The sequence below is a fragment of the Cynocephalus volans genome, chromosome 4 (genome assembly GCF_027409185.1).
Source record: "Cynocephalus volans isolate mCynVol1 chromosome 4, mCynVol1.pri, whole genome shotgun sequence".
Classification (NCBI taxonomy): Eukaryota; Metazoa; Chordata; class Mammalia; order Dermoptera; family Cynocephalidae; genus Cynocephalus; species Cynocephalus volans.
This window is the reverse complement of record NC_084463.1, coordinates 97,578,956-97,594,058: the sequence shown is the minus strand read 5'-3', so window position 1 is coordinate 97,594,058 and position 15,103 is coordinate 97,578,956. Positions and strand designations below refer to the sequence as shown.

The window sequence follows — 15,103 nt, the reverse complement described above, 5'->3', positions numbered from 1 at the left end:
CTGCTATACCTTTGCCTGTTTCCTCGCTGCTGTCTGTGGGCCAGCACTCCTCTCCCTTGGGCCACCCTCCACAGACAGCTTTCAGATATCTTCTGCCCTTCTCAGAGTACCTGGCACAAAGTACTACTCAATAACTGTGTGATGCATGAATATATGACCAAGTGAACAAATAAACACCCATGCTTAAAGTCTTCTAAGGGATCTCACTGCTTAGTGGATGAAGTCCAAAATCCGAAGCCTGATATAAAGAGTCCTCCGGAATCTGCGCCTAGCCTATACTTCCCTTGGTTTCTCCCTTCCCCCTCCCAATTTCCCAGACACCCTCAGCTCTTGTCAGAGACATGAAAAGGATGGAGAGAGAACAGTGGTCTAGGCCTCTGACGTTACCTTCAGGAATGCGAGAGGCTGTCAGCGATTTTTCTGTTTTGATCTCTCTCCACCTAGAAGGAAGCAGACCACCCATGAACTCACATACTTCTTCCAAAAATGGCAGTGGCCATAGAAGAAACATTATTCGGTCAGACTCTCACTTGAGCAGAGGGGTCACAAATCGACAAATGATGGGTTCTAAAGAAACATGTTCTCTAACTGATATTCTTCTTCCAGGATGCTCTTTTCCTCTTCCACCTTGAAACTTGTAATGCTTTAGCATTTTCCCTGAAAGGATTCTCAAAGGTCATTTTCTTGGACAGATAAAAAACTATGGCCCAGAAAAGGGCAGTAATTTTCCCAGGGTCACCCAGTAACTAAGAGGCAAAGCCAGGGCTAAAACCCAGACCTCTTGGTTTGTGAACTTGCTCTTTGCACAGTACTCTGCTATGGCCAGTTTCATAGAAGGTAGGAAGATGACGGCACTTGCTCTGCACAACCTTCACCCCCTGTCCTCTCCCAACTGCTCCCCATTGAATTCACAATAACAGGCTTGACTGAGCTTTAGTGAGAGTCTTTGTTGTCTTGTGTTGAAGAGGGGGAAGGGGTGTGAGGAGCCGCAGGCAGCATGAGGAGAAATGAGAAGTTCAGATTAGAAGCCCTGGATTATAGGAAGAGTGTAACTCTTATTTTTTCTCAACTTTCTGTAAAAACCCATTTATTATTTTTATTTTGGGAAAAATAATTTTAAACTATAAATATATACTTACCAGTGAAAACAAAATAGAGCAACAATGAAAACTGCGGAAACAATATCCATGAGAACCCATATGAATATATAGAAACTTGGTGTCTGCAAAACATAAACCACAGTTAAAGAACTTTACAGTTGGAAGAGACTTTAGATCACCAGGGCCAAGTCCCCTGCTCTGCTGCCAGGGGTGGAGGAGGAGAGAAAGGGGGGATAGACCAGGTGCAGGAGACTTGACTGATCTGGCAGTCTCTAACACAGAGTACCTGCAGCTGTCCTAAGTCACCCCTGATACAGACAGGGGCCTCCACAAGAGATTAAAATCACTTCAAGCCCTTCATCTCCCTTGACCCTCAAGACAGAGGTCTGAGGGAGTCCCAGAGAAGTCACACAGCAAATCTATTCTGGACCCAGGACTACAGCCCAGGTTTCTTGACTTTTAGTGCTCTATGTTTTCAAGGCATGTCTTTCCAAACCTGACTGTGCAGCCAAATCTACCTGGACAGCTCTTAGAAATACAGATCCCTGGGTCTAACTACAGACCCAAAGAATCAGAATCTCTGCATTTTAAACATGTTTCCCAGGTGCTGCTGAAGCAACTAGTCTGTGAACGAGCATTTGAGAACCATTATTCTAAATCATCATGCTTCAGCTAAGTATGTTGAAGCATAATTCCCCGCCTCCCCTCCCTTCCTCCATACTCAGAGCTACGTGTCATGGGTCCTCCTGTGTGAGTTTTATAATTCTCTGGCTTGACCCTCCCTTTCTACCTCCATTGCCCCTTCCCCCCTCCAATTTCACTTGATGTTACTGAGGCTGGCACTTTTCATTCTTTCTCAGGCCATTTTCCACCCTATCCCAATGTTTTCTTGGACTGAATAATAATATTAATAATACCAACACTAATTACCAAAATAATAATGATAACAACTAACAATTAAAGACTACTTACTAGGAGCCAGGCAAGTGTTCTAAGCACTTTAGGGGCATTTTCACATTTAATCCTGACAATAGCCCTACTAAGCAGGTACAGTAGAAGCTCATAACCAACTTCCACTAAACCCAGGTTCTTAATTCCCCTCTGGGGAACATACTGACTGATGCCTTGGTCTGCTGATTGTTCCAAGATGCCCACCGGATGAGCTGAATGTTCAGCAAGAATCACTTGTCCTTGTTCCTTAAATGGCTTAGGTCAACTGTACTTGATATTGCAATTGTGTAATGTAATTAAATGTTGCTTAAATTTGTAAAGTCTGAGTGAAAAAGAAAAGTATGTCATTTCAAGAAAACTAATTCAAATGCTTTGAAAAACTCAGTGAAGACAGAATAGGTCATTAAAAAATAAACCGCAATTGAATTAGATGTGGGTGAAATGTTGTAAGAGATTGGGGTGGGGGACTGTAAAAATCTAGGTGAATTCCTCATCCAGATTGCTTCTCCCAATGATTTTAAGTTCTTGTTCTGCTCTGAAATAACAAAAATTAGAAATCATACCTAGTTTGTTTGGATGTTTAAATACGCAAGAGAACATAGGACTCAACCAGCTAAAGTATCCTCAAAGAAAAGACTTTGTCTCTATGTCAAAAGGTGAATAAATACTTTAAATTAAAATAAATGTGTGTGTGTGATATACCATTTATAAAAATGACCACGATATTCCTTCCAAACTTATACAGAGTCCCCTATGCAATGTGACTATACTTCCCCATCAAGAGGTGAATTCTGTTTCTCCCCAACCTTGAACTTGGACTTGCCAATGTGATTTTCTTTGGCCAATGGAACATTAGCAAAGGTAATATAGGGAGAACCTTGCAAAGTGCATGTGCATTGGGGCTTGCCCTCTCTTGCTGCTGGGAACCCATTGCCATCAGGTGAACACACTCAGGCTAGCCTCTTTGAAGATGAGCAACCACATGAAGAGAGAGCCCGTCATCACAGGTGAGATTCCAGACAGATGAATGAGGCTATCCTGACAAGAAAGCCCTGCCAAGCTGGCTCAGACCAGAGGAACCACTTAGCTGTCCTATGGTCCTACAGAATATGAGACATAAAAATATTTGTTTTAAGACACTAAGTTTTAGGTGTTTTTTTTTAAAAAAGCATTAAAAGCTGATAGAGTACATATTGCTTTTTTAGTTTTTTGATTTTGGGTTTTTTTTTTTTTTAATGATTCCCTACTTTTTCTCAATTACAGACAAATGATCAGACCAGATTGTGTTGGATATAAGTGCTTCTATATACCACTATTATCCCCAATTTACAAAAAAAAAAAAAAACCCCGAGGCACAGACAGATTATCTATTATTTTTATGTTCACACAGTAAGTGGTAGAGCTAAGATCTGAATCCGGAGAGTCTAGCTCCAGAGTGTGGGCTGCCTGGGGTACCAACCCCACCTCCCTGAACAAAATGATACGGGACAAAGGCTAGGAACTATGCATTAAGTCCTTTAAAAAAGCCCAGGCCAGGTGTGGAATATAAATTCTTTTTTTTAAGTTATATCCTTTCACACTTTTGAATTTTGAATCACATGAATTTATTATCAGTTCAAATATTAAAATGAAAAAAGAATGCTTTCAGAAATAGTAGCATCATTTAAGTAAATATGTACCTCCCAAAGGGACAATTTTGTAACATTACTGATTTGGGGGGTTAGGATTATGGAGGGGTGTGTTGCTTTCTAAATTATGCATTTTCTTAATGATTGAATTTTATATAATGAACAAGTTTACATTTGTAATCAACTTTAAAAAAGACAAATGTTAGAAAAATACATAATATACAGATGAAGTGGAGTTGTATGGGGATAGGCTTAACCTGTGCCGAGGGGCCTGCCATCCAAGGTTCCCTTCAAGGTCACCTCCAGAAAGCTGCCCAAGCCACCAGAGAAAGAAGGGGTCAGCAATTTCACATTTCTACCAGAGGGCCTTAATCTAGTACTGGCCCTATACAACTATGCCCTTAACACTGATCCCCTCTCTCCTGGTCCTGACCCTGAACAGGTCCAAAATGGGAGCCAGTGAGAGTGGAGGTATAGAGAAGGCAACCTGAGGCCCCTCCTCACTTGGGCTTCTCTGCCTAAATCTTTACTTTTCAAAGGAGTTTGGAGTTTGGGTTATTACTCTGGACTGGACACTTTAATCCTGAATGAGGATTTTTTGATGACTAAAAGTGAACTTTAAAAAATTATCTACAAGAACTGGAAAAGCTATGGGACCTAAGTGAGATTTCATTCAGGAGCAGGGAAAGGCCTAGCTCATAGACAAGATTTAAAGAATCAATGGAGGGAAATGAAACTGTTTCCCGTTGTAGGCTATTACAACCCAATCTGTCAACCTACTCTCTACACAGACAAGAAAAGTAGGCTCTATAGCAGAAACTGGTTGATTGGAGCTCCCTCCACAGATAATAAATGATGAAATTTAGCTGGGATTGTAATCCAGGCCTTCAGATCCCAAACCTCTGGCAGTGAAAAGGGCTAGAACAGGAAAATAAACAAAGTGACTGGACAATGGCTTCCCTCTTCAAATGCATTTTGTTCAGGACTCATAGTTTTCACATTGGGGTCATGTACACTTGGTTTTCTCTCCACACTGCATGCCACTGTCCATAGTTGCCATGCTTCTAGGAAGATGGGGCTGCAATAACAAAACTCTGAAGTCAGACCTCATTCTGAATCCTACATCATGAGACCATGTGCAAAGATACCTTTGAGTTTCAGTTTCCTCGTGGGGATAAAAATAGTGGCTAATTCAGAGGGTTAAATTATATAATACATGTAAAGCACATTGTAAGGATTCAACAAACATCAACTATTATAACCATACAAATTGCTCCCTGAAAATGACAGAAGGATCTGGGTGAGAGAATGGCGAATGACACATTTCTGATATTCATAGAAGTCTCTGATCTTAAATAGCTCCCCAGGGGAATGCACAGTGGGCAACATATGGGTGGAGTGAGGAACATAGACTGCTATCACACCAGGCTTGGAAGAACAATCTGGACAACAGCTCACCATGAAGAAGTGAGGGTGATTAAGCTGACTCAGGAGTGGAATGTTGTCTGTGGTCACTGAATTAATCCTGGAGCACCAGGCCAGTGAGAAAAGCCAAGGCTCATTGATGATGTATAAGTTGATGTCGATGTTAGCTGCTTTATAATCTCTGGAACAAAAACAGAACCCATAGGGGATTTAGAGTCAAGCTCATACTAATCATTTAAAAGAGGAAGAACAGCATGTTTGTGAAAGGCTGTTGCCTAAATCATCAGAAGCAGCTGGTCCCAGTACAACTTACGATATGACATGATGGAATGGGCTCATATTGCAATGAGATAAAGGACTGGATTTAATTAGCACCTCTGCTCCTGTATCAACAGTGGTATGCTGGTAAACTAGAGGTCCTAAGGAGAATAAAAAAAGAAAGAAAGAATGGAAAAAGAAAAAGGAAAGCCCTATTCATAGCACTTGCAAATTTCCAGGTGTAAATACTTATACCATAGCCAATTTCAAGCTACTTCTGGTAAAAACCAATCTGCAAAGTTCCTGAATATTTAATAACTGGCTTCTACAAACTGTTATGAGCTGACTCTGGCACATTTTAAATTTCAAACCTAAAAAATTTTTAGAAACATTGAGTGGGAGAATAAACCCCAATTTTTCCCAAGGCACTAAATGTCAGTAGATACTTGTGCACGGTCTGTAGAGACGAGAAGAAAATAACTAGAGAACATCTAGTAATTCAAGTTGTCATTTTCAGGGATCCAGTTTCTCAGAAAACACACCTTATAACTACCTTCAAAATTTTTTTTAAATCTTGAGATGGTATAGCATATTGGAAATCTCTCTGTAGAAGCCTAAGTTTGAATCCCAGCTCTGCCATAAACTACCTTGGCAAGTTCTTAGCCTAAATGTATAAAATGTAAAAGAATAATGATAATACCTCCTTTGCAGGGGTGCTGGCAATTAGTTACACAATATGTTAGAATTGTCTCTAAGACAAATCTATAGATCACCTAAAGATAAATTAAAAAATAGAAATTAGGAAACAATAGTAACAAGCTACTTCTTTTTTACCTTTTGAAACCTAAACTCAAAAACCAACCACATTTCTCTTTATTAATAAGAAATATGTAGAAATTGAAATTAAAAGCACAATACCATTAACAATCACCCCAAAGAAACTAAATACTCAGGTATAACTTAAAAACAAAAAACAAGCACAGTATCTGTATGCTGAAAATTACAAAATACTGATGAAAGTAACCAAAGAAGACTTAAATAAATGGAGAGACATATGTGGTCATGGATTTGAATCTCAACATAGTGAAACTGTCAATTCTCCCCACACTGATCAGTAAGTTTAATACAAGTCCTATAAAAATTCCAGCAAGGCTTTCTGTACAATAAGTCCAGCTGATTCTATAATTTATTTGGAAAGACACAGCCCTAGAACAACTAAAACAATCTTGACAAAGAATAAAGTTAGAGGAAATCACTTTACCTTACTTTATTAAGGCTCACCATATAAGTACAGTAATAAAGGCAGCACGGTAGTATAGTATAGGAGGGTCAGACACATAAATCAATGGAACAGAACAGAAAGCCCAGAAATAGACCCACACAAATATGCCGAAATGATTTTTGACAAAGGTACAAAAACAATTCAATGAAAGAATGATAGTCCTTTCAACACACGGTGCTGGAGCAACTGGAAGACCATAGGCCAAAAAAAAATCTCAATCTAAGTCACGCTTTATATAAAAATTAACTCAAAATGGACCACAGTTTTAATTGTGTAATGTAAAAATATAGAAGTTTAGAAAAAAAATAGAAAAATTTTGAGATCTAGAGTTAAGCAAAGAGTTCTTAGACTTGACACTAAAAGCACGATCCATAAAAGAGAAAATGGAGAAGTTAGACTCCATCAAAATTTAAAAATTTTAGCTCTGTGGAAGACTTTATGAAGAAGATACCACAGATAAGCTACAGAACGGGAGAAAATATTTGCAAACCACATATCCAACAAAGGACTTGTAACTAGAATATATAAAGAACTCTCAAAACTCAACAATAAAAAAACAAAACAAAACCTAATCCAATTAGAAAAGATGAGAAGAGACATTTCAGTGAAGAGGATATACCACTGGAAAATAATTACATGATAAGATGTTCAACATCATTAGCCACTAGAGAATGAAAGTTTAAACCACAATGAGAAATAGATATCACTACACACCTATCAGAGTGGCTAAAATAAAAAAATAGTGACAATGCCAAAAATTGGCAAGAGTGCAGAGACTCTGGATCATCATACATTGCTGGCAGTAATGTAGAATGGTATCAACCCTCTGAAAAAGTCTGGCAGTTTCTGATAAAATTGCACATGCAATTACCACACCTCTCCACAATTGCACTCTTGGGCATTTATTCCAGATAAATAAAAAGTTGTGTTTACATAAAAACCTGTGCATAAATGTTTGTAACAGCTTTATTTGTAATAGCTCATAAATGGAAACAATTAGATGTCCTTAAGTTGGTGAGATGATTAAATAAACTGTGTTATAATTACTTGAAGTTGATACGACAAGCAAACAGAGGGACATCAGTGGGGGGAGGGGGGGAGGGAGAGGGGAGGGAGGTTTTGGTGAGGGGCAACAATAATCAGCCACAATGTATATCGACAAAATAAAATTGTAAAAAAAAAAAAAATACATAAAAGAAGATTTTAAAAAATAAATAAATAAAATAAATAAAAAATAAAAAAAAATTTTTTTAAATAATAAATAAATAAACTGTGGTATATCTACACCATGGAATATTACTCAGCAAGAAAAAGGAACAAACTATTGATACATGGAACAGCTTGGATGAATCTCAAGGGAATTATACTGAGTGAAAAAAGCCACAAAATGTTATATACTAAATAAGTTCATTTGTTCTTTAAAAAAATTTTTTTCATTGTACATGTTTATGGGGTACAGTTTGTTATTTCAATACATGCATATATTGTATGTGATATAATTAGAATAGTAGCATACCTACACCTAAAAATTTATCATTTCTTTGTGGTTATAACATTCAAGATCCTCTTTTCTGGCTATCTGGAGATACGCAATACAATATTATTAGCTGTGTCACCCTAGAATACCAGAACTCATTCTTCCTATCTACTGTAACTTTGTAACTTTGTACTGGTTTATCAACATTTCTCCAGCCCCACCTCTATGTCACTTTCCCTGCCTCTAGCTATCACTATTCTACTATTTTTCTCTCTTTTATTTTTCTTAATTGACCCATCTATATATTTATAGAGTACAATATGATATTTGGGAACATTCATACTATGTGCAGCAATCATATCTGGGTGCTCAGTATACCCATCACCTCAAACATTTGTCATTTGTATTGGAAACATTCAACATCATCTTGACTAGCTATTCAACAATACACAGTACTTTGTTGTTAACTGTAGTCTCCCTATATTACTACAGAACCCTGGATTCCATTCTTACTATCTCTCTACTATTTTGTATTCACTAATCACTGTCTCTTGATTCTCTCCCCTTCTTCCTCCCATCAGTATCTACTAAACACTATCCTACTCTCCACTTCTATGAGACCAACTTGTTTTAGCTCCCACATGAGTGCGAACTGTCGTATTTCTCTCTCTTTGCCTGGCTGTTTCACTTAACATAATTATCTCCAAGCTCATTCATGTCACTGAAAATGGCAGAATTTCATTATTTTTTATGGCCAAGTAGTATACCACTGTGTGTATATACCACATTTTCTTTATTGAATCATCCATCCAAGGACATTTAGGTTGGTTCCAAATCTTGGCTATTGTGAACAGAGACAAGATAAACATGGAAATGCAGGTATCCCTTTGACATGTTGATTTCCATTCCTTTGGATATATCACCAGTAGTGGGATTGCTGGGTTGTATGATAGTTCTACCTGTAGTTGTTTGAGAAATTTCCACACTATTTTCCATATGGCTGTACTAATTTACATTCCCACCAGCAATGTATAAGAGTTGCCCTTTCTCTGCATCCTCACCAGCATTTGTTGTTTTCCAACTTTTTTATAATAGCCAGTCTAACTGGGTGCGATGATATCGCATTGTGATTTTGACTTGCATTTCTCTGATGATTAGTAATGTTGAGTATTTTTTCATATACCTGTTAGCCATCTCTATGTCTTCTTTTGAAAAATGTCTATTCAGTTCCTTTGCCCATTTTTTAATTGGAATATTTATTTTTTACTATTGAGTTGAGTTCCTTGCATATTCTGGATATTAATCTCCTTGTCAGATGCATAATTTGCAAATATTTTCTCCCATTCTTCAGGTTGTCTTTTTATACTGTTGATTGTTTCCTTTCCTCTGAAGAAACTTTTTAGTTTGATATAATCCCATTTGCTAATTTTTGCTTTTGTTCCCTGTGTTTCTAAAGTATTATCCATAAAATCTTTGTCCAGACCTATGTCCTAAAGTGTTTCCCCTGTTTTCTTCTAGAAGTTTTATTGTTTCAGGTCTTACATTTAAGTCTTTAATCCATTTTGAGTTGATTTTTGTATCTGGTGAGAAGTACAGGTCTAGTTTCATTCTTCTGCATATGGATCTCCAATTTTCCCAGCACCATTTATTGAAGAGACTGTCCTTTCCCCAGTGTGTGTCCTTGGCTCCTTTGTGCAAAATCAGTTGGCTATAGGTATATGAATTTATTTCTGAATTCTCTATTCTGTTCCATTGGTTCATGTGTCTGTTTTTTAGCCAGTACCATGCTGTGCTGATTACTATAGCTTTGTAGTATAATTTAAAGTCAGGGAATGTGATATCCCCCACTTTTTTCTTTTTGCTCAGGATTGCTTTAGCTATGTGGGATCTCTTGTTCTATATAAATTTTTAAGTTGTTTTTTATATTTCTGTGTGAGCCCATTTATTCTTGAAATGACAAATTATAGAAATGGAGAACACATTAGTTATTCCCAGGAGTTAAGGTTTGAGGTGGGGGAGGGGGAAAGGTATGGAAGGGAAAAGAATGTGGTTATCAATGGGCAACACAAGGAATACTTGTGATGAAACTGGTCTGTATCTTGGCTGTAGTGTTAGATCCACAAACCTACACATGTGATATAATTGCAGAAAACTACACACACACATACATACACAAATGACTATAAGAAAAATTGGGGAAATTTGAATTAGATCTGTGGATTGTTTCAATGTCAATGTCTTAGATGTGATATTGTATTAACTTTACAAGGGTTACTGTTGAAAGAAACTGGGTAAAAGGTACACAAGATCTTTCTGTATAATTTCTTGCATGTTAATCTGCAATTATCTCAAAATAAAAAGTTTAATTTTTAAAAATACTATTGACTATTTTATATAAATATAATTAAAATGTACTATGGCATTTATAACATACATAGAAGTAAAATATATGACAATAGCACAAAGGGCAGCAGGTAGTACATGGAATTATACTCACCTAAGGATCTAATATTCTATATTCTATATTGTGAAATAATATTCATTCGAGGTGGATTGTGATAAGCTAAGGATAATTTTATAATCCTTAAAGATGTAAAAACCCATTTGAGGAGATAGAATAGGATACTATAAAATAATTAACTAAAGAAGAAAAGGAAAAAAGGAGTGACCAAAAAAACCCCTCAACGGACAAACAAAAAAAATAGCATGATGGTAATGTAAACCCAATTATATCAATAAGTAAAGTAATTATCTAATGGACCAAACATTCCGATTAAAAGGCAGAGATTGACCTACTAGATATGAAAGCAGGAACCAACGATATTCTGTTTATAAGAGATGCACATTAAATATAAAGATGTAAAGTGATTGAAAGCTAAAGGACAGAAAAACAAACATGCAAATGCAAATTAAAAGAAAGCCAGTGTGGCAATGTTAATATAAGAAAAGGTAATCTTAATATAAGAGTTACCAAGGGGAGAGATTGGACAAGGGGCATAAAGAATAATTATGATTATAACAATATATATGCAAGTAATGTTGATTTGATCAACATATCTCAATGTTCAACCCCCAAAATATGTATAATCGATTTTGATTCAATAAATAAAATAAATTTAAATAAAAAAGAATAAACTGCTGATATATTTAACAACATGAATACTGTGTTGAACAAAAGAAACCAGACCAAAAGTATCCATTATATATACAAAGTAGGACAGCATTCAAAATGATCAGATTAGCAGCTCATCCATCACTGTTGTTGATGTCATCAAAAAAAGAAAAATCTCTTGGAGAATCTTGAGCCAGAAGTCATAATAATAAACTAGTGAACATGTTACTGTTCAAACCATAAAAAAAAAATGAATTATTATTATTTATTAGTAGTGATACTGGTATTGTGGTTACATTTTTAAAAGTCTTTATATTTTAGAGTTATGTACCAAAATATATATGAATGAAATACTATGAGGTTTCAGATTTGTTTCAAAATAATTCAACGTGTGTAGGGGGAAGCAGATGAAACAAGATTGGTCATACGATGATAATTATTGGAGCTGACGGATGAGCACACAGGAGTGCATTATACCATTACCTCTAGTTTTGTATATGTTTGAACATTTTCATAATAAAAAGTAAAAAAAAAAAAAAAAGAATTACCAGAAGCAAGTGACATTTCATAATGTAAGAGTCAACACACCAAGAAGATCTAATAATTCTAAATGCAAATGCACCTAAGAATTTCAAAACAAAAGAAGCCAATAAAGAAAAAGAAAAAAAAAAAAAAAACTAAAGGGAGAAACACAGAAATCAACATAGTTGGAGATATTAACATTCCCTTCTTAGTAACTGATAGATGGGGCATAAGAAATCATTCATTTCTCTCTTATTGGGGAGGTTGCTCCCAGAAGAAAAAAGGCAGAAGACTTGGTCTAATTTCCTTGTCAATATGGTAATTAGATTTTTTGTAAATAGAATAATGATATTTGCTAGGAAGGGAGGCCTTATTCTTAAAAGGATGTTCCTGGTTAAATATTTCCTTATTTTATAAATAAACATAATGAATTTGTGAAGCATTGGTCTCTGGAGAATGACACATAAACAACTCTCTGGGAGTATCAAATGGAGATGTTTCGTAACTCAAACGCTGCCTTTCTGTGTGAGATAACCCTGCAAAACCTCACTTGGAGGCCTCATCTCTCTGGGACATAGAGTATGTGTCCAATAAAGAGAGATACTTGCCGAATCAGAATCAGTGTCTCTGTCCTCTTCTTGCTTTGTCTGAGCCTCTTAATTGCCTGCTGTATCCTTGAAATTAATAATAAATCTAGATAGTTCTCTGATGTGTGTGAGTTTGATGTGCAACCTAATCCTTTGTTAGCCCAGTAGAAAAGAGAGGGGAAAAATGAGTATGAAGGTTTTGAAAAGATGATCAACTTAAACTAATTAACATTTACAGAATACTACACCCAACAAATGGAGACGGCACATAATTTTCATGAGGACATGAGAAGTTCACCAAGATAAACCATGCTGTGGGCCATAAAATAAATTTTAATAAATTTAAGAGGATATAAATCATACAGAGTTATTCTCTGGTCACAATGAGTTTAAATAAAAGATCAGTAATTAAAGAAGCTGGAAAAGTCCTCAAATGTTAAAAAAAAAGTTAGCACCACACTTCTAAATAATCCATGAGTCAAATAGGAAATAAGAATTTTAAGTATTTTAAACTAGTTGATAACAAGGAAACAATATATCAAAATCATTTGTGGAATAAAACTAAAGCAATGTTTACAGGGAAATTTATAGCCTTAAATACTTATATTAGAAAAGAAGATCTAAAATCGATCGCTAATTTTCTACCTAAGGAAGCTAATAAGAGTAGAGCAAATTAAGCCTAATGTAAGTAGAAGTAGGAAAATAATAAAGATAAGAACATAAATCAGTTAAACAGAAAAGTAAAGCTGAAATGGGAAAAAGCTGACAAAGGCAAAACTTAGTGTTTTGAAATGATTAATAAAATTCATAAAATGCTAGCAAGACTGACAAAGAAAGAGAGGGAAAATAAAAATTTTAGTATCAAAATGTACTGGAACTAGAGGTGTTAGTTGCACAACATTGTGAATGCACTAAATCCTACTGAATTGTTCATATTAAAATGGTTAATTTTACATTATGTAAATTTCACCTAAATAAATTATCTTTTAATTTAAAAAATTTTAAAACACTAAAAAAATAGACCAATAACAAGGAGATCAGATCAGTAATAAAAAGTCTCACACCAAAGAAAAGCCCAGGACCTGATGACTTCACTGTCAAATCCTACCAAACATTTAAAGAAGAATCATTATCAATCCTTTGCAAACTCTTCCAAAAAACTGAAGTGGAGGGAATACTTCCAAACTTACTTTATGAGTTCAGTATTACCCTGATACCAAAGCCAGACAAGAACACTACGGAAAAGAAAATTATAAGCCAATATCCCTGGTGAACATAGATGTAAAAATTCTCAACAAAATACTAGCAAACTGCAGTCAACAGCACATTAAAGGATCATTCACCATGATCAAGTGGTGAATGGGATGCAAGTATAGTTCAATATAAGCAAGTCAATACACGTGATACACTACATTAACATAAATGAAAGACAAAAACCATATGATCATCTCAATAGGTTCAGAAAAACCATCTGACAGTATTCAAGATCCTGTCCTGATAAGAACACAACATACAAATCCCAACATACAAAAATCAATAGCTTTTCTATACACTAACAACAAACTATCTGAAAAGAAAATTAAGAAAACAATCCCATTTACAACAGCTACAAAAATAAACAAAATTTATTAAAATAAATTTAGGAATATATTTAACCAAGGAGGTGAAAGACCTATATACAAAAAACTATAAAACACTAATGAAAGAAATTGAAGATGACACAAATAAATGAAAAGATATCCCATATGTACGGATTGGAAGAGTTAATATTGTTAAAATGCCCATACTACTGAAAGTAATCTATAGATTAAATGCAATTACTATCAAAATTCCAATGACATTTTCCACAGAAACAGAAAAAACAATCCTTAAATTTGCACAGAAACACAAAAGACCCCAAATAGTCAAAGAAATCTGGAGCAAAAAGAACAAAGCTGGGGACATCATACTCTCTGATTTCAAAATATATTATAAAGCTATAATATCCGAAACAGCATAGTATTGTGTAAAAACAGACACACAGACCAATGAAACAGAATAGAGAGCCTATAAATAAATTCATGTATTTATGATCAATTGATTTTTGACAAAAGTTCCAAGAACAAAAAATGAGGACAGGACAGTCTCTTCAGTAAAGAGTGTTGGGGAAACTGGATATGTTCATACAGAAGAATGAGATTAGATCCTTATCTCATACCATATACAAAAATCAACTCAAAATGGATTAAAGACTTAAACATAAGACATGAAACTAAAACTACTGGAAGGAAACATGGGGGAAAAATTCCATGACATTGGTCTAGGCAATTATTTTTTTGGATATGAGCCCACAAACACAAGCAACAAAAGCAAAAATGGCTGTGTGAATACATCAGACTAAAAAGCTTCTGCACAGCAAAGGAAACAATCAAGAGAGCAAAGAGACAATCTATAGAATGGGAGAAAATATCTGCAAACCTACAGATAAAGATAATTTATTGAGGTAAATAAAAATACAGATAACCTATGTTATCTGAAAAGTCCTTAATGTTCAAAATATACAAGGAACCCAAACAACACAATAGCAACAAAACAATTAACCCAATTAAAAATGGGCTAAGGACCTGAAATATTTGCAAACCAAACATCTAAAAAGGGCTTAATATTCAAAATATATAAGAAACTCAACTCAATAGAAAGAAAACAAATAACCCAATCAAAAAATGTGCTAAGGACCTCAAAAGACCCTTCTCAAAAGAAGACATATAAATGGCAATGGATA

The 15,103-nt window shown here is 35.4% G+C and overlaps 1 protein-coding gene across 1 annotated transcript in view; it reads right to left on the bottom strand.

Annotated features, from left to right (window-relative positions):
* GDPD4 (glycerophosphodiester phosphodiesterase domain containing 4) overlaps window positions 1-15,103 on the bottom strand; it is an 89,791-nt gene that overhangs the window by 1,850 nt on the left and 72,838 nt on the right. The window contains exons 13-15 of the mRNA XM_063094872.1: window positions 5,138-5,285; window positions 1,140-1,222; window positions 388-440 (exon numbers count right to left, since the gene is read on the bottom strand). Coding sequence (XP_062950942.1) covers window positions 388-440; window positions 1,140-1,222; window positions 5,138-5,285 — 284 coding nt within the window. The remainder of the gene's footprint in view (window positions 1-387; window positions 441-1,139; window positions 1,223-5,137; window positions 5,286-15,103) is intronic.